Below are 23,006 nucleotides of genomic sequence, written 5' to 3'. Positions count from 1 at the left end.
TTTGAACATCCTTTAAGTCACCATAAAGCTCTTATGAAAGGAAATTGAGATTGACTGAGAAAACCAATAGATCGACACTCTCATCTCATGCTGTTTCAGAGGCACATGCTTAATGACTGGAGTGACTATCTTCCCCCAAATCGTTATTTTTCATTCTCTTTTCTTTCCTTTTTTTGGGGGGGCGGAGGATATATATGTTAAGTTTATGTCTAATACTGTTCTAGTGTTTTTGTTAATAATATTCTTTTTCATTAGTATAAATATAAAATCAACCCTTAGATGCTAAAATGATAAAGGGAATATATTTGGCATTTTATCCAAATACGTACATTTCTCCATGACATTGTAAGGTAAGACAAAACATATTTAGATGATTTTTTCTTTTGACTCATTCCAGGCAAAAGATAAATGTATATTGTTTTCTATAGTGTAATTTCTTTGTTTATATCACAGTTATATTCAGGAATATAGTGAAAATTAATCACAATTTCTGGTGAAGAGTTTTGTCTTTCATGGAAAGCATGATAAAAATACTGAATAGATATGTTCTTTTTGGCTGCTCAGATAGATTCCCCAGGAGAGGTGATGATTCTTGAGAGCTTTCTCTCTATTCTTCTGGTACTGGCCAGTGTCTGGCCTTTCTGTCTTACTTGCTTTTGCTTTAGGGTGGGAAGCTCAGAAAAAGGCTTCATAAAACTGTGTGTTTCTAAGTTGTGAATCCAGACAGAGTGCAGCCTTTGTGTCTGGATTTAGTGTAGGTCAATCTGATTAGGGGAAAATCCTTCATTTTAGGATACACAACATTGTATTTCACTTTTTTTTTTCTTTCCAGTTTTCTTTTTTTTTTTTTGGCTGCACCGTGCAGGAACAGGATTTTAATTCCCCAAACAGGGTTGAACGCGGGCCCTCGGCAGTGAAAGTGCGGAGTCCTAACCACTGCATGGAATTACAGTGCAGTAATACAGGAATTCCCTGTATTTCACTTTAAAAATATATATATATATTTATTTATTTATTTTTGGCTGCGTTGGGTCTTCTTTGCTGCGCGTGGGCTTTCTCTAGTTGCGGCGAGCGGGGGCTACTCTTCCTTGTGGTGCGCGGGGCTTCTTATTGCGGTGGCTTCTCCTGTTGTGGAGCACGGGCTTTAGGCACACAGCCTTCAGTAGCTGTGGCTCGCGGGCTCTAGAGCACAGGCTCAGTAGTTGTGGCGCACGGGCTTACTTGCCCCGTGGTATGTGGGATCTTCCCAGACCAGGGTTTGAACCCGTGTCCCGTGCATTGGCAGGTGGATTCTTAACCACTGAGACACAACTGTGTCCCCTGTATTTCACTCTTAATATTTGATTTTAGGTATAACTCTTAGGAGAGGAGAAATTTTCATATGCTGGTGATAAGGAGTACAAATTGTCTAATCTTTGAAAAAAAACAGTTTCGCACTATCGTAAAGTTGAACAATATATATACTTTCAGAAAGTCTGCAGTTTTACTTCTAGATATGTATCCTAGAGGAACATATACACATGCCTACAGTGTAGATGTATACAATGTGTAACAGTATTATTTGTAGTAGACTCAAGCTATCGATAGAAATTCCCTAAATTGCCCATCTGTGGTAGAATGGATAAATAAGTTGTAGTATAGCTATACAATGGATGAATCACATACCATGTGAAAATATAAATGCATGAACTCCAGATACATGTAACAACATGGATGAATCTCACAAACAGAAGGTGAACTAAAGAATACATACAGTGTGATTTCATTCCTGTGAAGTTCACAGACAGACAAAACTAAGCCCCGTTGTTTAAAGGTTCATGTTTAGGTGGTGAACTATAAAGAATAGCAAGGATATTACTATAATAAGACCCAGAATAATAGTTAGCTATAGAGATGAGGGAGTGGGTCAGGATCAGAGAGGGGTGCACTGTGGGCTTCTGGGTACTGTTAACGTTTTTTTGCCTGGGTATGGTATTGCAGCTATTTGTTATTATTTGTAAGCTGAAATGTGTGCATACATTTATACATATATATGTATAATCTATGTTATATGCACATTACTGTATATACGTTATGTTTCCCAATAAAAAAGAAAGAAAAAGTTCTACAAAAAGCTTAATAAAAAAAAGAGTGGCTCCTGTGTTATATTTAGATCATATATTTATGATGAATTTTTTGTTTCTTTTTAAGAGGTTCTTTATTTATTACATATGAAGTTCTGGCCTTGAAGAAGTCTTTGACATTAGATACTCAAGTGGTACAAAAAGAAAAAATGAAGTCATACATATATGTGCACACAGTTTCTTTAGATAAAAGAGAAAATCACGGTAAGTTTATGGTAAAGTAATCCCATCTTCGTGAAAAATGGAAGCTACTTATTGAATTTAAAAATGAGTATTTAGGAATGTAAATTGGTACAAACACTATGGAAAACTGTATTGAGATTCCTTAAAAAATTAAAAATAGAACTACAATAGAACCAGCAATGCCACTCCTGGGTATTTATCCAAAGAAAATTCTAAAAGATTATGCACCCCTCTATTCACTGCAGCATTATTTACAATAGTCAAGATATGAAAGCAACCTAAGTGCCTATCAGTAGATGAATGGGTAAAGAGGATGTGGTACATATATACACTGGAATATTACTCAGCCATAAAAAGGAATGAAACCTTGCCATTTGCAACAACATGGATAAACCCAGAGGATATTATGCTAAGTGAAATAAGTCAGAGAAGGACAAATGCTGTATTATTTCACTTATATATGGAATCTAAAAATAAAACATGAATAAACATAACAAAACAGAAACAGAATCGTTTCTACAGAGAACAAAGAGGTGGTTGCCAGAGGGGTGGGGTGAGGGGAGGCGAGAAATAGGTGAGGGCGGTTAAGAGGTACAGACTTCTGGTTACAAAATAAATGAATTATGGGTATGAAGTGTGGGGAATGTGGTCCATAATTATGCAATACCTTTGTATGGTAACAGATAAAAACTGGACTGAGCATGGTGATCATTTTGAAATGTATAGAAATATGGAATCACTGTGTTGTATACCATGAACTAACACAGTGTTGTAGGTCATTATACTTCAAAAACAAACAAACTCATAGAAACAGGGATCGGGTTTGTGGTTACCAGAGGCGGGGCATGTGGGGGAAGGGGAATTGGATGAAGGTGGTCAAAATGTACAAACTTGCAGTTATAAGGTAAATAAGTACTAAGGATGTCATGTATAACATTAATAAATATAAATGTAAATGTAATTAACACTGCTGTATGTTATATATGAAAGTTGTTAAGAGAGTGAATCCTAAGAAGTTCTCATTACAAGGAAAACATTTTTTTTCTTTGATTTTGTATCCATATGAGATGATAGATGTACACTAAACTTGTTGTGGTAATCATTTCATGATGTTTGTAAGTCAAATCATTATGCTGTTTACCTTAAAGTTATGCAGAGCTGTATGTCAATTGTATTTCAGGAAAACTGGAAGAAAAAAACTATAAAAAATAAAAAAATGAGTATTTAAAGCACAATATTAATAAAATAGGTTCAGCTAACTCTATGAATCACCAAACCCTATGAGAACCAAGTTCCTAAAGAATTAATTGAAGATAAAATTTTGGACTTTCATATTTAACCCATATTTGCAGCTCTCCTATAACTAAGTCAGGTGAAGACTAGCCAGCTTTTTTTTTTTTTTTTTTTTTTTGTTTTACGCGGGCCTCTCACTGTTGCGGCCTCTCCCATTGCAGAGCACAGGCTCCGGACGCGCAGGCTCAGCGGCCATGGCTCACGGGCCCAGCCGCTCCACGGCATGTGGCATCTTCCCAGACCGGGGCACGAACCCGTGTCCCCTGCATTGGCAGGCAGACTCTCAACCACTGCGCCATTAGGGAAGCCCTAGCCAGCTTTTTTAATCTAAACTTGGAGTTCCTCACCTTCATGAGAACTGTCGGTTCGGAGGCTGGTCCTCAGTTTAGCAAGCATAAAAACATGATTTTTGTCACTTAGCTCAGAGGTATTTTTGCTCTAAGGCATTTATTCATGCACACTAAACTCATGAGATGGATTCACAAGTATGAATACCAACTTCTTTACAGAGGGAAAAAATCTGTCGTTAAGGCTGGAAAACCTGTCTTTACTAGTCAGAACACTCCCCTTCTCCATATTTTGGTCACATGGAAATCCAATTAGTAATCAGACGATTGCTTGGTGAACATGAGATTTTGGGGCAGAAGAGTATCTTTTCATCAGGATATGGGTAGCTTGGGGAGTCATCACACTAGATTTACAGCTGCCTGTTCTACACTGTCAGCCAGAATAACCATGCCTGTGAGCACTTTACATTCCCTGAGTGGGCAGGTTCTGCTGCTCCCCTGTCTACAGCTATATATATCACCACTCTCTCCTGTTTGTGTTTATTGTTATTTCACCTTCCTCTTTCAACGTGCTTTTATGGTGTGTTACAATTTCAATTACACAGATAATTTTTATAGCATATAATTTACCTATATAGTAGAGCTTAATCTCATTAGTAAGGTATCTCTAAATTTCACTTTGAGAGTGGTATTTTTAAGTGACATTTTCCTGAATGTAGTTAATCCTATGTTGTATATGAGGATTTTTGTTAGTTTTAGTTAGTGTTTTTGCTTTTGATTTGTTTTTACTTTTTCCCTGACTAGGAAAGCAGTGTTTTTTGGGGGATCTAGAGTTCTGTGTTCCCATAATGGTTTTAGTTGCTTTAAATAGTGACAGTAAAAAGAGAAAGATGCTGTTTTATATTTTCTTTTTGAAAAAATTGGGGTTTAGTTTATACATTTTTTTCTTTGAAGTATTGGAGCATACATAGCATTAAGAGTACCTACTTGGTTTTATTTAAATTTGTAATCATTTTAGGAATCACCTACCAGGCAAGAAAAGAGCTTCACAAAGCAGTAAGAAAAGTATTGGCAACGTCAGCCAGGATATTACGGGGTCCATTTGCTGGTAAGTATCACATATTTAACTGAGACTCCTTATCAGTAATCTGAAAGTCATTTGATGATCAACCTGAGATTTTTTTCCCATTTCTTATACTAACATTTATTATAGCTATGGAAAATTGAGGAACATTATTCTCTTGGGCTATATTTAAGGGCTTGATGCCTTGGACTGTTTTCTTCCTTCTATCTTTATGGATGCATTGTTGTTTGTTAGATAGTTGTAAATAAATATTGAGATTCTTGATGAATATTTCAAAATTTAAAATTTGTTATAAAATCACTCCCATGCTTTCTCATAATGAGAATATTCCATCAAAAATGTAGATTTCACAATCAGGCAAATCTGCATTGTGAAGCTAGCTATAAAAGAGCTGACCTGATCTCTTTAAAAAGTTGGCATCATGAAAAAAAAAGGTGGGTAAACTTTCTAGAATTAAGATACTAAAGAGACTTAATCAAATCCTGCTTTATAAAAAACCAGCTCTAAAGATATTTTGAAGACAATTGGAAAAATTTGAATATGGAGTTGGAGTGAATTTTAGATGATTTGGAAGATTTTTGTTAGTTATTTTTGGGTGTTAAAATGGCATTGTGATTATATAGCAGAATGCAGGCTTATTCTTAGGAGATGCATGTTGAACTATGAAAGGGTGGAATGTCATTATTTCTGCGCCTTTCTTTCACATAGTTCGGAAAAAAATACACAATCATCCTGGGGAATTCCCTGGTAGTCCAGTGGTTAGGACTTCACGCTTTCACTGCTGAGGGCCCGGGTTTGATCTCTGGTTGGGGGACTAAGATCCCACAAGCCGTGCAGCATGGCAAAAAAAAAAAAAAAAAAAAATACACACACTTCCATATAGATTAAGCAAATATGGCAAAATAATAACATTTATTAAATCTAGTTGTGGTAAGCATGTGGATGTCAATGTCAATTGGATGTCAATTATTCTTTTAATCTATCCCATATGCTTGATATTTCTCATAATAAAAAGTTTTTTAGGGAAAAGGAGCCAAAAAAAAAGATCTCATTGTGAAAGCAACATAATATATAAAACAAAAGCACATGCAAAATATATGTAACAAATAAAACAAAATAATATGACAGAACTGAGAAGAAACCTATCAGTCATTATCAACACCTGGAGACGGATATAACTTTCCTATTGTAGATTTAAAATATTTATAAATTACTGTCTTAAATGTGAGGATGAAAATGTTGTTTTAACTGTTCACATTGTCTTTTTTTTTTTTTTTTTTTTAACAAAGACACCTTTAGTACAATTGACATAGAAGATCACGAATGTGCTGTGTGGCTGCTCCTGAGGAAAAGTAAGTCTGATGACAGAGCAGCACGACTGCAGGCTGTGCAGGAAATGGCAGAGACCCGTCACTGGCATGGTAATGAAACCATCTGAACACATGGCACACCGTCAGCTAGCTCTTGATCTCTGATGTAAAAGAGAAGGGAAGGAGATACTAAGGAAGGAAAATAATTCAGGAAATATTAATATATGTAAAAAATATTTTCAAAAAAATTTAAAAGAAACTCTAGTGATAGAGAAGTGTAAAACCTGCTGGCCTAGCAGTCGTATTGTGTTTGGTAAGAACACCCTCAAAACTGAGGTAGATATATTTGTATAACTTTCTACCAGAATGAACTTTTACTTGATTGGAGAAACTCTTGATTCTGATAGTTATGGCCTAATGTGTCTGTGGTTTTTTTGGTTCCTATTTAATAAAATATATTTTAATTGCTGGCTGCATCGAAGTTACATTTGCATTCACTTTGACAGTCTATTTGGCTTTAATACTAATACTTGGTCAAATGTGCCTAATTTGCGTGTGTATATTTGTTTTTTAAGGAAGATTTTAAATATTTAGCTGTATTTAAAATCACAAGTTCTGCAGTAAAAGTACATGAGCAAGAGATCAGATCTGCTCTGAGTACAGGAGCTAAAGTACACTTTGTTAGTAGAGTCATCTTGTAAAAACGGGTAAACAAAAAAGAATGTTTTCAAAGAAAAATTTAGTCTCAGAATAAGATCTCTGTCTTCATACAAGTTAATTAGTTTGATTGAGTGGTGGCTATAATAATTTATACTGTAAAAATAAGCTTATTTAATGCGAGTGGAGACTTAGAATAAAAATCTGATCTGTTTCAAAATCTGCCTTCCAGGACTCCATTTCAGACTTCTACTGTATCGGAAAAATCAAAGTTGGAGCCCTGGCATGTAGATTTTTTAAAAGTTCCCCACTTGATTCTGAAGAACTCACCCAAGTTATATAGTGCTATTATTAAAAAATGTCTCCTTCAATGGCTGCAGTTTTTTTTTTGATACATGTCCTTAGTCCATTTGGGATGCTATAACAAAATACCTTAGACCGGGTAGCTTATAAACAACAGAAATCTATTTCTCACAGTTTTCTGGAAGCTGGGAAATATAAGATCTGGGTGCCAGCAGATTCTGTGTCTGGTGAGGATTGAGGGAACTCTCTGGGGTCTCTTTTATAAGTGCACTAATCCCAGTCATGAGGGCTCCACCATCTTGACCTAATCACCTCACAAAGGTGCTACCTCCAAATACATTGGGGATTAGGTTTCAACACATGAATTTGGGAGGGACACAAACATTCAGTCTATAGCAAACATAAAGAATGGAATGGTGAAATCATGAAGGCTAAAACAAAGTACTACTGTCTGGAACCTCAGATTATTCATGGGCTTCATGGAATGTCAAAGCACCATGTAGGTACCAGGGGACGACAGATTTAAACAGAACTCAGGTTTTTTGAGTAGTGATCAAAATAGCTTTTGGATGATGGAATTTTTTTTTTAAGGAGAAGTTAAATTGGTTCTGACTTTTCAGTTTTCACATTTGAGGTTTATTTTTTTCAAAAAGGTTAGTTTGTGGTATATCTAGATATATGTTGAGAATTATGAGATCAGTCATGGAAATGTTGGATATTTAGCTTACGGTATTGTAAATGCAGTTGCAGTTAAAAAAAAACTTGGGAAATTTTGAATTACAGACTTGTAGTTTAAAAGTTAAGTTGTTCATTTAACCTTTGAAACAGCCATAAGCTAATTTGGGTACTCGCAATATACTTTTACAATAGATTACCAGTATAGGATAATTGCTCAAGCCTGTGATCTGAGAACTCTTATTGGTCTGGCACGAAGCAAAGATAGTGATCTTCGTTTTTTTCTCTGCCCACCTCCTTTGCCATCTTTAAAAGAAGTAAGTAAATAAAATAATCCAGTGAGTAAAAAATGTTTAATATATCATCTTCACTTTGGGTGCAAAATAACCATTCAAAAAGCAGTTTGTTGGCTACTTATCACACGCAGGTAAACTAGGGTTTAAACCTGCAATTGTAGTTTCCATTCCAAGATTTCTTGATTCCACAGGAGGTGTTATTTCTCCTAAATTATTTTCCGCTATGTAGAGTTGGGAGTCTCTATACACCAGAGGGTGGCTTCTTAGCATATTAGCATCCATAAATCGGTCCTTTGTTCTAAGGTTGCTATAGAACAGTTTTTCTCAACCTCAACACTACTGACATTTTGGGCCAAATAATTCTTTGTTGTTGGAAGCTGTTCTGTACACTGTAGCAGCATCCCTGGCATCTACTCATTGGATGACAGCAGCACCCCTGAGTTGTAACAACCAAAAATGTCTCAGATATTGCTGAATATTTCCTGGGGTGCAAAACAGTCTCTGGAGAACTACTACATATAGATATTAATGTACTAATATACATGGATATTAATTGTTAACTACTAATATAGATACTAGAGCATGTTCCTTGAGCGCTTTTCTCAGACTTTTCTAGAAAATGAAAATCTGAAAACTTGCAACGCGTTTTTGAAAAATAGAAAAACAAATTATTCTAGATATTAGTTACTAGAAAAAATCAGATAGGAACAAGTTCTGCATATTAAAAAGCCAGCTTTAGTTAGAAAGAATGTAATAATTCATTTTGAGTCAAGATGTGAAGTAGCCTATGAGGTGAAAATCTTGAGCTATGCTTTGCAATAGGTCTTTCAGATTGAGTTAGCAGACATGAAAGTATAGAATTCAAAATTAAATGATTCTCTGCTTATCAGGGTGGTGACTGTTTTCAAGACTAAAAGCACTGATTTACCTCTCCTGTTTTGTTTTGGCTTTATTCTTTGGGTACTTTTTGTTATACTCAATTGTGGAGTTTAATTATGAAGAATTTCTTTTCCTTTATTTCAGGAGTCTTCCGTTGAAGAAGAGCTCAGACAGTTGCTGGCTTCTTTACCTCAAACAGACCTAGATGAGTGTATCCAGTATTTTACATCTTTGGCTCTGAGTGAAAGCAGTCAAAGTCTAGCTGCTCAGAAGGTTAGCTCATTTATTCACTCGGTAAATAGTTTTGAGTGCCCACTTTTCCAAGATATTGTGTCAGGGACTCGCACTTAGAACTTCAGAATAGTCATTCATCCATGAACTGAATAAACATACTGATTCCTGGTTGTGTGCCACACAATGGGCTAGGTGTTCAGGATAATGGGGAGACAGGTAAATAAACAAAGTCACAGAGTGTGTAAGAGAGATACAGGTTACTCTAAGAGCCCATCACTCTGTTTAAACCATAATTCAAAAAGAGTCATGTACCAAAATGTTCATTGCAGCTCTATTTACAGTAGCCAGGAGATGGAAACAACCTAAGTGTCCATCATCAGATGAATGGATAAAGAAGATGTGGCACATATATACAATGGAATATTACTCAGCCATAAAAAGAAACGAAATTGAGTTATTTGTAGTGAGGTGGATGGACCTAGAGTCTGTCATACAGAGTGAAGTAAGTCAGAAAGAGAAAGACAAATACCGTATGCTAACACATATATATGGAATCTAAGAAAAAAAAAATGTCATGAAGAACCTAGGGGTAAGACAGGAATAAAGACACAGACCTACTAGAGAATGGACTTGAGGATATGGGGAGGGGGAAGGGTAAGCTGTGACAAAGTGAGAGAGTGGCATGGACATATATACACTACCAAATGTAAAATAGATAGCTAGTGGGAAGCAGCCGCATGGCACAGGGAGATCAGCTCGGTGCTGTGACCACCTAGAAGGGTGGGATAGGGAGGGTGGGAGGGAGACGCAAGAGGGAAGAGATATGGGAACATATGTGTATGTATAACTGATTCACTTTGTTATAAAGCAGAAACCAACACCATTGTAAAGCAATTATACTCCAATCAAGATGTAAAAAAAAAAAAGACCATTTTAAAAAGGCTTCACAGGGGGCTCCCCTGGTGGCGCAGTGGTTGAGAGTCCGCCTGCCGATGCAGGGGACACGGGTTCGTGCCCCGGTCCGGGAAGATCCCACATGCCGTGGAGCGGCTGGGCCCGTGAGCCATGGCCGCTGAGCCTGCGCGTCCGGAGCCTGTGCTCCGCAACGGGAGGGGCCACAACAGTGAGAGGCCCGCGTACCGCAAAAAAAAAAAAAAAAAAGGGCTTCATAGGAAGTACTCTGAAGTCGCATCTTGAAGAATGAATAGTAATTGACAAGGCTTTAAAATATTACCTCTATGTTGGTGATGCCTAAATTCAATATCTCTAGCCCTTTGTTCTCATCTAAGCTCTAGATTTGAATATTCAACCTCCTTCTTGACGTCTCTACTTGGATGTGTAATAGGCATCCCAACTTTACATGCCAAACCCACCCACACTCTGCAAAGCTCTTCCTCCTCTAGTCTTTTTCATTTTGGTAGAGGGCACAGCACCCACCTAGTTGCTTAAGCTAAAGCCTAGGAATTCTGGATTCCTTTCTTCCAGGTTCACCTAATCAGCAGTTACTGTGAGCTGTTCCTTCAAGTATACCTTGAATCCCTTTGTCTCACCACCTTCACTGTAGCCACTTACTCCTGGCCACCATCATCTCTTCTTCGTAGTGTCCTGTTCATCTTGCTTTCTCTTCTTCCTTTCATTTAAAAATAATTTTAGAGTCTCTTTCATAGTCTTTTATTATTTCAGTTTATTGGGGGTTAATTCCTGTTTGTGGTGGCACAGACTCCCCCTTATGTTACATTGTAGATTAACATGTGTTCATCATTTTTACTGTGAGCTTATCTTTAGCCAGATTGATTGTTTTCTATGGGAGTCCCAAGCACCTCAGATTCTAAATTTATCTCTACAGAGCAGTTTTTGTGTTTGCTTCTTTTGGATGCCCTAGGAGTTCGCTGTTAGGGACTAGTTTTTTATATCGGTTCCTTAGTTTGGAATTTCTGTAGCACATAGGTAGTGTAAATTCAGATATATCTATGGATGGCAGTCTTAGGTTTGTGATTTCTCACTCAAAGCCCCAAGCAGAAACAGGCTTCTTGTTGCTTTCATGGGCTGCTGGGCAGAGCTGTTCTAGACTTTCTTATAGACAAGGAGGCAATCTTTCCAAGGTTCTGCCTTTATATAGGGATCTCAAATCTAGCTCCCATAGAATGTGAGACTCAAAACCACACCTTCTGCACTGAACAAGTGTTAAAAGCCTATCCTGAGGTGCCTGCAGGAATTTTACGTCATCAGCTATGTGCTTATCGCTTCTGCTGAATGTTCTGTTTTCAATTCTAGCACCCAAGGGTTTCCCTTTATTTATTTTTATTTTCTTTAGAGCTTGATTTTGTTTTATTTCATTTTTTTAAAAGATTTATTTTATTTATTTTTGGCTGCATCGGGTCTTAGTTGCGGCACGCGGGATCTTCGTTGAGGCATGCAGGATCTCTCATTGAGGTGCGTGGGCTTCTTCTCTAGTCGTCGTGTGCAGGTTTTCTCTTCTCGAGTTGTGGCATGCAGGCTCCAGGGCGCATGGGCTCTGTAGTTTGTGGCATGTGGGCTCTAGCTGAGGCACACGAGCTCAGTAGCTGTGGCGCGCGGGCTTAGTTGCCCCGCGGCATGTGGGATCTTAGTTCCCTGACCAGGGATTGAAGCCGCGTCCCCTGCATTGTAAGGCGGATTCTTTACCACTGGACCACTAGGGAAGTCCCTGAGCTTGACTTTGTTTTAAAATAGCTTTTGTTATTTATTTATTTATTTATTTTTGCTGCACGTGGACCTCTCACTGTTGTGGCCTCTCCTGTTGCGGAGCACAGGCTCCGGACGTGTAGGCTCAGCGGCCATGGCTCACGGGTCCAGCCGCTCTGCGGCATGTGGGATCTTCCCGGACCGGGGCACGAACCCGTGTCCCCTGCATCGGCAGGCGGACTCTCAACCACTGCGCCACCAGGGAAGCCCAGCTTTTGTTATATTTTATTAAACATGTTTGTCATGGGAGGTGTTCACCATGTCAACTAAAGAAAAACACACAACCTAAAGTTGTGAGTTAAGTTTTATTCAGGGGCCCTTACTTAGGACTGTAGCCCAGGAAACAGCGTCTCATATAACTCTGAGGAACTGCTCCATAGAGGTAAAGGAGGAGCCAGAAATATTGAGTTTTGTTGGAAAAAAAAAAGCCACGTAGTTGAACATCATAGATTACTGCTAATCACAAAGAACAGACGTCTCAAGTTAATGATTTTATATAGGGAAGATGCAAGAATCTGGGCTCACTGAAATTATTCCTTAGGTATGTACCTTAACCATCTAGGGCCAGTATTGAGCACAGAATGTTTCACGTTTCCCTCCATCCTGAATTCCCCTCAGGCACACGGCAGGTGGGGGTGCTGCCATGGCTGAAGGCTTGATGGCGGGCGCATTGTTTGTTTTCTGTAATGGCAGGCTACGTTCTTTGTCCACAACTGGAAGCCAAGTTCACCATCTTGCTGGATCCAGAAAGCTTCCTTATCGCATCTCCATCACCTCTGTGAGCTGCAGACACCACATCAACCTCTAGCCTCCACTTTACCTCTCCAGTTCTGTGTCCTCACAGCAGCCAGAGTGACGTTTTTAAAACACAAGTTAGATCCAGTCATACTCCTGCTTGAAGCCCTCCAAATGGCTTCCCATTACATGTTAAGTCTGAGCCCTTTACTTTTTGTGATCCAGGCATGGACTGGCCCTTGTTTACTGGTGTGCCTGCCCCTGGGGGTGGTGAGAAGATTGACAGGAAGGTCCCACTAGGCACAGTTACAGAGTGTAAAGTTTGTTTGGTGGCAAGGAGTCTGAAAACTGAAGGAAACCATGCATTAGGTGAGGAAGGCAGTGTCTGCAGTGTCATCAGAGCTCTGAGTGCTCCACGGGGAAGCTCCACTCCTTTGGAATAAGGCTGCCTTCAGACGGGAAAAGGCGCCCCTTCTGATGGAGGTGTTGGTGTTCTCTCCCCACATCTCTTACTCCCATTGACTAGATGTAAATACCTGGCAGACAACTACCCACACACAGCAGAGGGCTTCTGAGTGAATCAAAGCAGCGTCCTAGGCGTAGCATCCTAAACAGATCCAACTCCGGCCCGCCTGAGGGTGACTACTGAATGCCATTATTCTTGTACCATTTCAGCAACACTTTTATCTTCGTAAAATATCTCTTATATCTCTAAGAGAAATCAAAACAAATTATAATCACTTTTACTATAATAACTAATCAACTCAGTGAGGAGAAAGTATTTTATCAGCAAAACAAATCATAGTATTTTACATTCTTTTACCAATTGAATTGCCAACTAAAAATTGGCACTCGCCATCTGCCTCTACAAGGATTAAGTCACTGGCCACTGCAGCCACTGACCATCAACACACCCTGAAAGGAGTTCAGGGCAGAGATTGGGAATGAGGTGCTCGGTGCTCTGGGAAAAACTGGCAGAACAGGCCTTCAGATAGTTAGACATTTTCAGGAGAAGATTTTATGAGCCCAGGTTCTTGCATCTCCTCGTATCTAGAAAAGCACTGAAATCGTTAGTGGTGACAACTGCTCCTCATGACGAGCAGCAAGCCTCGGGCAACATGTGTGCTTGACAGCACGTCCCCCCTTCTCTAAAATCATACACAGTACTGACCTTTCCCCCTGACCTCTTTGGAGCAGTTCCTCCGAGCTGTCTGAGACGCTGTCTCCCTGGGCTATAGTCCTCATTTTGCCCCAAATAAAACGTAACTCACAACTCTCACGTTGTTCATTTTTTTCAGTCAACAGAATGATTTGTCTTTTCCTCATCTCTGTTTTTATGAGAAATTCGGGACATATCAGTAGATATGACTTCTCTAGTATACTTTTTATAATTCCTCCTTTCGACCGTGTCTTGGAGTCGCTCCAGTGAAGTGTAGTCATTGTTTTCCTTTTGATGCTCGGAGCGCCACTGCCTGGCCACCAGAACCTGTTCCTTAGGCTGACCTCATTATCCTTTTAAATTCCATCCCCAAGGTGGCTGTGAGAGCACCTTTGTTTTCTGAGAGTAAGATGTCCCTGGCTCTTCTTGATTCTCCTGCCCTACAAAGAGCGTCAGCTGCTCCTGCAAGGCATCCCACCCACTGCCCTCTCCCACTGCTGTCACTCACTTCTCTCCTCGCTCCCGTGCCAGAGCTCCTGGTACCTGGCCTGATGTTCCTCATTTTCAGCACAGAAGATGTTCTGCTCATTACTATTCAGTTACCATCCCTCTGCCTTTTATAGTGTTCTGTCACCTTCTACAGTGTTTCCTTACCTTTTGCTAAGTGGAGAGGAGAGTGGTTGAATACACTATGCCACTTCTTTTCTGCCCAGAAGTCATGGCCTCAGCCTGCAGTTTAAAGAAGGAGCACATCTTTAGTTAGTTTAATATTGAAATAAATGTTTACTTTCAATTCTGAGGTTCCATCTCATCAGATCAGTAAGCAACTCCATCGTAGTTACTCTTATTTCCCCACCCCCTCCCCAGTTGAATCAGGCTCTGGATTTTTTTACATGCCAGTAAGTTGGGGATGAAGGAGTGGGAGGGGCATCCATCTGGCTTTTAGTGATCTGATCAGTTTATGACAAACCTGTCCCGTGATAATTCCCAGGCTCCCTTCAAGTGGAGTGAGCTGCTTCTGTACAAAACTGCTCACGTGAAGAGCTTCCTCTGGGCTTTAGCAGATAGCCTACAGTTATGATTGGGTTTAGAGCAGGGCTTCTTAATCTCTGTACTCCCAAAGTTGCATCCCTTTGGTGATTTGGTAAAGTCTGTGAACTCATTTCTAGATGCATAAAATACAATTCATAGCATTATGTGGGAAACCAATTATATTGAAATATTGTTATCAAAATAAAAAACTTGTAATATAATTAATATATGTACTTCAATTTCAAACTTAAAGAATTGCAACAATAATTTCACTAGATTTGCCAATTATTCATATTTTATCCCATTTGTTTTATCATTCCCCATTTACTCTCCCTCTTTCTATAGATATATTTTTATATGTCTGTTTACACACATTTGCTGTTTCCACCCTGAACCTTTTGAGAGTTAGATGCAGTGTCGATTTTAGGTCACCAGTGTGAGAATGTGCAGTTGGCATGCAGAGGAACGATGAGCATAATGTTCCTTTCAGATAGCCGCAGCAAGTGATATGTGGTGGGGAAATAGCTGCGCTTTCTGTTGAGAGTCACACAGACTGCAGCTGTTTCTGTGGTTTATTGTCTGTGTTTATAGTTGAATACAATGAAAAATTTTAGTTAAGTGTTAGGAAGATAAAGATGTAATTTTTTCCCAGCCAAGCTTACTTCCTCTCTCCCCTGAATTCTATCTACCCAGACCCTTAAGAATGACCTGGGTTACAAACTCATGCTTTAGAATGAACGTCATTTACGCCGTTAGTTTGCACAAGTTGCAGAGCTCTAAGGTTGTAATTTTTTATGAAGAAACACAGAGATTAGCTCTCACACATATTAAAACAAAGGGACCCACAACCACAGCTAGAAGCAGTATCAAAACTCCCCATCCTCCCTGCGCCCCACCCACCCTGGCAGTGATTTGCCTTCCCTCCTTTTATTCTTTCTGTTCATTGGGAGAACTGGGTCAGTGAGAGTGAAAGCACTCCTCCCACATCTGTCACCTCCTCCCACATCTAAAGCCTTGGTAGCTCTCCAAGATCTGCCTGGGAATTTGTTGACTGCAGTTCTGGTGGGAGGTCGGGGGACAGGCCAGGGTGGTCCTTGGTCTTCTACTATCCCAGATATAACTATCAAGATCGCTCCTTCTTTGATGTCAGGATCCGGGTTTCAGTCTTGTTTTGGTTTTTGTTACCATCTGGACACTCCCCATCAGTCAGCTTGTCTCCAGTTTCAACATTGGTTAGAGGACCTCAGGTGAATGTGACCTAGAGCCTAAGGATGCAACCAGGGATGCAGAAGTGTGGACATTTTAGATTGTGATTTCTTTTTCATCTAATGTGGCAAACTGCCTGGAGTCAAGAGAACAGTGGGTATGGCGCATTGAAATGATTTCCCATCATAAAGCTTTTGTGGTCTTGGCTAAGGACAATCCAGCTAAAATCTTGCATTTCTAGTATTATCATCTTCCCTTGTAATTTCCCAGAGTCTCTCTGAAATCAGCTAAGCCATTAAGGTCTGAAGTTCTTGTATTGAGACACTTCTAACATCCATCTGCATAAGTATAGCAATGGGTTGTGATTGAGAGGAAGATGCCAATAGATGGGGTTTAAGGATGGGAGATTTCTTTAATGCCAGAGGATTTGGAAACCTACAGAGATGCTTACACAAAACAGGAGACTATGCAGCTTGCTTTCAGAGGGATGGATAGGCTTCCAAGGTTCTGCAAGTTCCTCATGATGTACAGCTGCGCAGATCAAGGATTCCTTCTGTTGGGATGAACCCATCATTGTCATCTGCGAACTCCCTGTACCTTCCCGCCTTCCGACTTTGGTTATGGGTAAATCTGCTCATCAGGTGTAAGTAACAGAGACAAAGCAAACCCAGCTCATTTCTAAGTGTTTGTAGGAGAACAGATAATTATTTTCAGACATTGCATCTCTTAGCAGGCCTCAGCGTCAGCTTGCCTGACTCTGTTTCTTTACCACCTTTCTGACCCTCCCCTCCCCTCCCTCCCTCATGCACACTGCTCCAGCCACACTAGCCTTTTCTTTCCATTCCTTAAACTTGCTCATTGTATATCTACTTGTGTTCCCTCTGCCTGGACTGCTTTGCCACCGGCTTGTCACATGGCTGCCTCCTTCTTGTCCTTCAGATCTCTGCTTGTCAGCTCCTCAGAGAGACCTTCCTCTTTATCTCAAATGTTTGTTGCAGTTATTGCCCTTCATAGCATTATTCCCATTCTGTAACTATTTTATATATTTATTTGCTTGCTTATTTCTGTTTTTCTCTTCTGTTTTTCTCTTTCTTCTTCTGATTTCTCTTATAATCTCCCCAGTACCAAGTACAGTACCTCAGACACAATATGCTCTCAATAAATATTTATTGAATAATGAATGGATGAATCATGACATTGCTAAAAGAGCCAGCTGTACACAAACTTATATATACTTAAATAACAACTGGCATATTTCTGTTGTGAGTCAAAGCATTTGTGTATGACAAATAAAAAACAAGAGATAGCTCTAAGGGTTATGTTTAATTGGAAGGTAGATTATATGGTAAGAAAATACCTATTATGTATTCAATTATTTGGCTGGTATAAACCTGTTGAAATGCATTGGAAAAATACCACATTAACTCATAGTAACGTTGTGTCTCTGAGTATCATAATAAGAAAATGATACATAAAGAACTTTGTTATACACCTATAATTCATATATAATATGGATTAAGTTCTTTACTAACTTGATTAGTTGACATTTCCTTTTATGCTTTTATTATTATCGTTTCCTTTTAATTTTTATGCCTTACCCATTATTATTATTTTTAACATTGTCACTCTCTCCACCTCTTCCTCTGGATTTCTTTGATCCTTAAGAAATTGTTTTTCAGTATATCTTAATCCAGTGATAAAGAAGCAGTACCCATGTATATTGACTTTTGTGTTAGGAGTTAGAAAATACTTTGTATGATCACACTATGAATTTATACATTTTATTTATTGCTTTTTGCTTATGCTTCTTACTGCCACACAATTTGGCAGTTCATAAATAACTTAAAGCTTTGCCAACAAGGATAAAATTGGAACTGCACTCTTATATCCCACTTTAAAAATGATCAAGAAAAATGAAAATCCTGGATCGTTTTTCTCTTCCTCTCCCTGTTCTTTCCTTGGAACATTTAGGTTGGAAAGAGGTCAGATGATTTGAAGCTGTGATGTAAGGAGAGGGGTTTGGGGGAGGCAGGTTGTGGTGGTAGGTTTTTAAGAAAAATTTCCCACCCCCCCAAAGCCCACCAGTCCACCTTCTACCCTTATCTCTGCTGGAGGAGGCAAGGACTGTCAATGAGTTAGTCCTTCCCAATCCTCCATTTATTTTATTTTATTATTTTAAAATTTTATTTATTTAATTTATTTATTTTTGGCTGCATTGGGTCTTTGTTGCTGCACACGGGCTTTCTCTAGTTGCGGCAAGCAGGGGCTACTCTTCATTGCAGTGCGGTGGCTTCTCTTATTGCGGAGCACAGGATCTAGGCGCGTGGGCTTCAGTAGTTGTGGCTCATGGGCTCTAGAGCACAGGCTCAGTAGTTGTGGCACATGGGCTTAGTTGCTCTGCGGCATGTGGGATCGTCCCGGACCAGGGCTCGAACCCGTGTCCCCTGCATTGGCAGACGGATTCTTAAACACTGCGCCACCAGGGAAGCCCCCAATCCTCCATTTAAATAGCATGAATCTTTGAGATCCAAGCATGTTTAAACTCAGAAAAAAAGAAGATTATTATATCAGAGAAGACAGCATGAATAAGAATTATAGAGTGGCCAAACATTTTGAATATTTACCAGGTTTACTGAACCATGAACCCTATAAATTAACTCAGAATGCAGAAACTTATGGACTGTATTTCCTACAGGAAACACTGGGCTTTATATATACATTTTTGAAAGACACTACCTTGTAGTTGTCCTCTTTTGCCAGCAGGTGGTCTGTGTGCACACAATTATGACCCCTAGTTCAAATACAAAGCGCTTCAAAAGAAGATACAGTAATAAATCTTCCTTGTATCTCCCCACCCCAATATACACATGTAGTTAACACACTTTTTTACACAAATGGTAGCATATGGTACACACTCTCTGCTCCTTCTTTTTCTCACCTAAGGGTTTATCTTAGAGAGTGATGTATATCAATATATGAAGAGACTCACATAGCATTCCATTGTATAATTGTACCATCCTTTATTTAACCAACCCCCTATTGAAGGACATTAGGGAGCTTCAATCTTTTATTCTTACAAACAAAGCTGCAGTGAACAAACTTGTACCTATATCACTTTGCCAGTGTGTGAGTGTCCTGTAGGATAAATTGTTGAAGGGCATGGGCACTTGTAATTTTGACAGCTGTCACTAAATTGTCCTCCATAGAAGTAGCCCATTGATATTACCAGCAGCAGGGTAATGAGAACGTCTTATTTCCCCACCTGTCTGATAGATGTAAAATATCCTTTCTTATCTATTTTAGAGGCACTTAGAGCAACATGACTGTTGCTCATTTTTCTATAGCCTTGTTGGTATTTTTCACTGATTTTTAGGAGATTATTGCATGTTACTGATCTGTGGTTAATAGTTGAAATTTTCTTTTCCCCATTCTTATAATATGTTTTAATATCTATTAAGACTAGTCCCCACTACTCTTCTGTTTCATAATTTTCCTAACTCTTCTGTTTATTCTTCCATGTGAACTTGAATTTCAATTTAAGAAAAATTAAAAGCTCTCTCTCTTGTTTTTCTGGCCGCGCTGCGCAGCCAGGGACTGAACCCGACCAGGGACTGAACCCAAGCCATGGCAGCAAAAGCTCCAAGTCCTAATCACTGGACTGCCAGGGAATTCCCTTTTTTTTTTTAATTAAAGGCTCTCTGATCATTGTTATCATTGTCTTTATTTAAAATTTTTCCAGTAATGCCTTTTCTGTTATTTTGATTGATAGATTTTTAAGTAGACTCAACTGGCATAATCTGACACTAGAACATTTGTTCAGCTCTGGGCTTTTCTTACTGGGTCAAGATTTATGTGTTAGTCTCCATACTTTTAGATAAGAGGACACAGAGGAAAGAATTGAGAAAGTCTCAAAGACTGCTTTCTTCTAAGAATAATTCCATATGTTTTCTAGTCTAGCAACAGTTTGCATAATGAAAGTTCCCTGTAAGTTTCCAGAATATTTTGAGTCTTACATATTAGTTCTTTCTAATACTGTATATAGTACAGAGATTTTTTTTTTCGTCAAACAAAAAATATTAGACACTTTTTTCACTAAGAATTTTAATTATCTCACTTTCAGGGTGGTTTATGGTGTTTTGGAGGAAATGGCCTTCCTTATGCTGAAAGTTTTGGAGAAGTTCCTTCAGCTACAGTGGAAATGTTCTGTTTGGAAGCTTTAGTAAAACATTCTGAGGTAATTTACATTTTCAAAATATGGTTTACTTTTTATGATCACATTGAAAAAATTATACATGTTGGTTCATTCAAGGGAAATAATTCTCATTTTTTATAAAAGAAAAAAAAGCTTTTCGCTTGTTTTTAAATTTCTGCTTTTTTCTCAATTGTCAGAATTGATAATCATGATTTAGCACCAATACATGAATTTCACTTTTGCTAAGTATTTCTAAAAATGGATTTAATCTTAATTGCTCATAAAGCAACCTGTTGTCTAAATATGGCATTTACCTTTGTGTTATGCTGTCTTGCATTACCTTTCTCAGATAATTTTTACAAGTAATATTACCAGGGAGTTAATTTCCAGTAAGATATCTGCGAAAGATGTGTTAAGATAGAAAAAAGGTAAATACTTGGAAAAAGTATTTATTTGACCATAGTCTTGATTTTTAACCATAGCATACATATGTCAATGATTTAAAAATTTTTTTGGCATTGTGACAACTTTTCTATCATCATAGTTCGATTTTAAAAAGAAAAAAGCAACAAACTTTGTGGTGCTCAAACATCAGTGCATAAAAATCATCCAGGAAGCATGTTAAAAATGCACATTCCTGCTCACAGTTAGCAGTTGTAATTTAGTAGATGTGAGGTGGAGTCCAGGAGCTTGCATTTGTAACAGGCATCCCTGGTGAGGCCGATGTAGTTGGTTCATCCCACATCATGAGAAACACCATCCTAGAGGTTCTAAACGCTCCAGTTTAATTGGGAACCATTAGACGTGGCACAAAAGCATGGTGCTCTCTGGTCATCTCAGTTCCCTCGGGTGGAATCAGGAATCGAGTACAAAGCAGAGTCGTTAGTGTGGTAACACACTAAAAAGGGAATGTGGGAAAGTAAGCTTGATTTTTTGTGACTTATGACTGATTTCCGAAACAATAGGTGCATCTGCAGTAGAATGTCCAGTGCATGGAATGTAATAGTTACCTTTCCAGAAACTTCTCAACATATTAATATCTCACTTGATATATGTCTAAAAGGCATACTTTTTAAATGCATATAAAATGTAAAACTTAATAAAAATTTAGAGAGTGAAAATCATTGCATATACATGACATGATATCACATAAGTGATATAAGTGATAAAACTAAGTGCTGGGGAGAGGCAAGGCTGTGCTGGTGACGTTGGCAGACTGTAATGGCTTGTTGGTCAGTTATGTCACCTTACCTTAATGTATATATTTCCTTTGGCTTTCTTTTATCTCTTTTCTCCATTAAAAATTCACATCCCTCTTTCTTTCTTTTTAATTTTTACTTGATCTTCCTCTTTAAAAAAAAATTCCAACTCTTGAATTTTAGGAGAGCCCCATAGCTGTGGGCTTGTGTGGGGTAGTGTGTAGGGCCACAGATGTTGCTTATCTCTATATGGGAGTTCTTGTAGGCAGAAGCAAAATGCGCCACTTACACAGGGGGATTATTTCCTGTTATCAGGTGGCAGATTTCTCAAGGGTAGAGAACCTTTTAAGGTAGTTTCAAGCCAGTCAGAGTATCAGTATAAATTGAAACAATTCTGTAATAACGACATTGTAGTTACATCCAACCAAGAACTAAGCAGAATAACTTTAAGAATAAAAATGTCACAAGTCCTAGTGGCCTTAATTTTTCAGTGATTTTAAAGCACTTCCCACACAGATGGGGGTTTGCTTATTTATTTGAGCTGAGCTGAGAGTTTTGGGGGGGTCTCTCTGGGTCTCTTCCTTGAGCAGGAGCCACCTGGCTGCCCACCAGCATGCTGTGTCACCTGGTTAGTGAATTTGTGCAACATAAAGTGAGCTTTCATTAATTTATTGTGCTAGATATCCACACATTGTGATAAAATTGAAGCAAATGGAGGCTTACAACTACTGCAGAGGCTGTACCAACTTCACAAGGACTGTCCTAAAGTACAGAGAAATATAATGCGTATCCTTGGAAATATGGCTTTGAATGAACATCTTCATTCTACTATAGTTCGCTCAGGTAACAACTTTACATACCGAGTATTTTGGATCCAGTCCTTTGTTCTTCTCCCACCTCCACCCCTCATTCATGCTACGCTAATTTTTCAATAGGCTTGAGACTTTGCTTAGGGTTAGTTTTGCGTCCTTAGAGCATGTCATATTAGAAGGGCAAGGAATTGCTTGAGACGTGGGTAGTCCACACCTAAGATAATCAGTGTGTGGACAGTCACAGGAGAGCAGTTTTTGCCATGATGACCATCTAATTGTTTATATTATCTTTTATATGATCTGGTTAACCAAGAGGCATAGTAAGACTAAAAAGAAGTCCACTGTATAATTGATTTTCCCCCTTGCAACTAATTAACCACCTGTGGGGAGGTACTTTAGATGAAAATTCCTGCCTGATCCAGTCTTTATCATGATGGTTGCACAACGGTGATTTTCCAGCTGCAGCATCCCTTCCTCGTTTACTTTTCAGCATCTGGCATTCTACTGTAAGCAAGAGCTCTTCCCTCTCACTCCTTCCTTCTCTCTTTCCTTCCTTTCTTCCCTCTCCTCCCTCCTTTCCTTCTCTCTCCCTCCCTCCCTCCCTCCCTATCAGTATGGGCACA

The 23,006-nt window shown here is 38.9% G+C and overlaps 1 protein-coding gene across 2 annotated transcripts in view; it reads left to right on the top strand.

Annotated features, from left to right (window-relative positions):
• SERAC1 (serine active site containing 1) overlaps window positions 1–23,006 on the top strand; it is a 78,484-nt gene that overhangs the window by 37,719 nt on the left and 17,759 nt on the right. For both annotated transcript variants that reach the window (XM_029224196.1, XM_029224197.1), the window contains exons 4-10: window positions 2,191–2,327; window positions 4,905–4,994; window positions 6,260–6,391; window positions 8,111–8,232; window positions 9,235–9,363; window positions 20,301–20,414; window positions 22,252–22,414. In XM_029224196.1, the coding sequence (XP_029080029.1) occupies window positions 2,191–2,327; window positions 4,905–4,994; window positions 6,260–6,391; window positions 8,111–8,232; window positions 9,235–9,363; window positions 20,301–20,414; window positions 22,252–22,414 (887 nt within the window). The remainder of the gene's footprint in view (window positions 1–2,190; window positions 2,328–4,904; window positions 4,995–6,259; window positions 6,392–8,110; window positions 8,233–9,234; window positions 9,364–20,300; window positions 20,415–22,251; window positions 22,415–23,006) is intronic.

This window comes from Monodon monoceros, unplaced genomic scaffold, assembly GCF_005190385.1.
Source record: "Monodon monoceros isolate NGI ecotype Baffin Bay Population unplaced genomic scaffold, NGI_Narwhal_1 Super_Scaffold_15, whole genome shotgun sequence".
NCBI lineage: Eukaryota > Metazoa > Chordata > Mammalia > Artiodactyla > Monodontidae > Monodon > Monodon monoceros.
This window is presented reverse-complemented; position numbering and strand designations above follow the sequence as displayed.